General features: G+C 36.9%; 1 protein-coding gene across 1 annotated transcript; it reads left to right on the top strand.

The window, feature by feature from the left end:
- The first annotated feature begins 436 nt into the window (after positions 1–436).
- Positions 437–1,117, top strand: LOC135078344 (uncharacterized protein DDB_G0287625-like). The gene has a single exon (XM_063972942.1). It carries the CDS (start codon positions 437–439, stop codon positions 1,115–1,117), a length of 681 nt encoding a protein of 226 aa, XP_063829012.1.
- The last annotated feature ends 302 nt before the right edge of the window (positions 1,118–1,419 follow it).

Here is a 1,419-nt window from a genome sequence, read left to right as displayed (position 1 = left end):
GCTTAATAAAAAGTTCGAATATACAGGGTGATGATAGTTAAGGATAAATCACAAAATTAACTCTATCTCCTAAACTAAGCAAAATCGTAGAACATGGACACAACACAACAACAAATCTCCAATTTAGATACACCTTGATGTAAGGAATCTAAATTTTAGCTTTGACGTTAACACCCTGGCCACCCTGTGTAATAATTAGATATTTTAAATGTCTGTTAACTTAAAAAAATATATCAAAATTAATGTTAAGTCAGCATAGCATTTAGTATCCTCAGAGAAGAATACTGCAACAATTTATTAATCTATTTATTGAACAATTCCAGCAAACTATCGGCGCACTGATGCTGGCTTACTTGACGCTGTAGGATCTGCGATTGGGATCGAGCCCATCAACAATGGTGGCCGTAACCTTCGACCCAATATTGGGTTTAATAACATGGGTGGAAACGGACGGGGAAACAATATCGGAGGAAATCAATTTCAGTTTTTGGATCCTACTAACATAGGCGATTTTGACACTATCCAGAGAAAACTCAGACTTGGCACGGAATTGTCCCCGGATGAAATGTTAGCCGCCGAGAAGTTCCCGGTTCTTAAGCAGTTGTTGGATAGACTCAAGGAGATGAATCGCCAGAAAGAGTTGGATAAGATGAGAGAACAAGGAAATAACGGCTTTAATAATGGTGGAATTAATAACGGATTTAATAATGGTGGAATTAATAACGGGTTTAATAATGGTGGTATTAATAACGGTTTTAATAATGGGGCCAATAATAACGGTTTTAACCATGGTGGCAATAATAACGGTTTTAATAATGGTGGCAATAATAACGGTTTTAATAATGGGGCAAATAATAACGGGTTCAATAATGGTGGAAATGGCAATATTAATAATGGATTTAATAATAATCATAATGGTGGTTTCCCGAATGTCAACGGTAAAGACAATGGTAATACAGGCTTCAAGGATGAGGACACTGATGGTGATAAAACAAAGGTTCCTGTGAATAGCAAGTGGAGCAAGCTGAAGAAGAGGAAATTCTTCTTTCAAGCTAAGCCGGTCAGGCCGGAGAATGAGATAGTTGAGGAGCCAGATGTGGTGTATTATTTGAATTAAAGACTATTTTAATATTTCTGTTTATTGGTATTTTTATTATTAGTTAGTAATTTCATTTTGCAGAATTCGTTCACGCCCTCATTCAAATCGTGTGAATGGGCAGTCTCATTCTAAAAAGTGATGCTATTTGGAGATAGACATTAACGCTAAGTCGTGTCAACAGCAACATTTTACTCAATTAATAAGTAGTAATTAAGGAAATAGTCACTAGAAAACCTGAATATTCAAAATGCTGCAAATGCTGCGTTAGTTCGAACAAAGCGCCCACGTCCACCGCAGCGAGCACAAAGGCAGAGCACGTT

This window comes from Ostrinia nubilalis, chromosome 14, assembly GCF_963855985.1.
Source record: "Ostrinia nubilalis chromosome 14, ilOstNubi1.1, whole genome shotgun sequence".
NCBI classification, from domain to species: Eukaryota; Metazoa; Arthropoda; class Insecta; order Lepidoptera; family Crambidae; genus Ostrinia; species Ostrinia nubilalis.
The sequence above is the reverse complement of the archived record's forward strand: the minus strand, read 5'-3'. Positions and strand labels throughout refer to the sequence as shown.

Excerpts from the sequence above, each read along its gene's own strand:
- LOC135078344 (XM_063972942.1), top strand. The coding sequence starts at position 437 with ATGGGTGGAAACGGACGGGGAAACAATATCGGAGGAAATCAATTTCAG.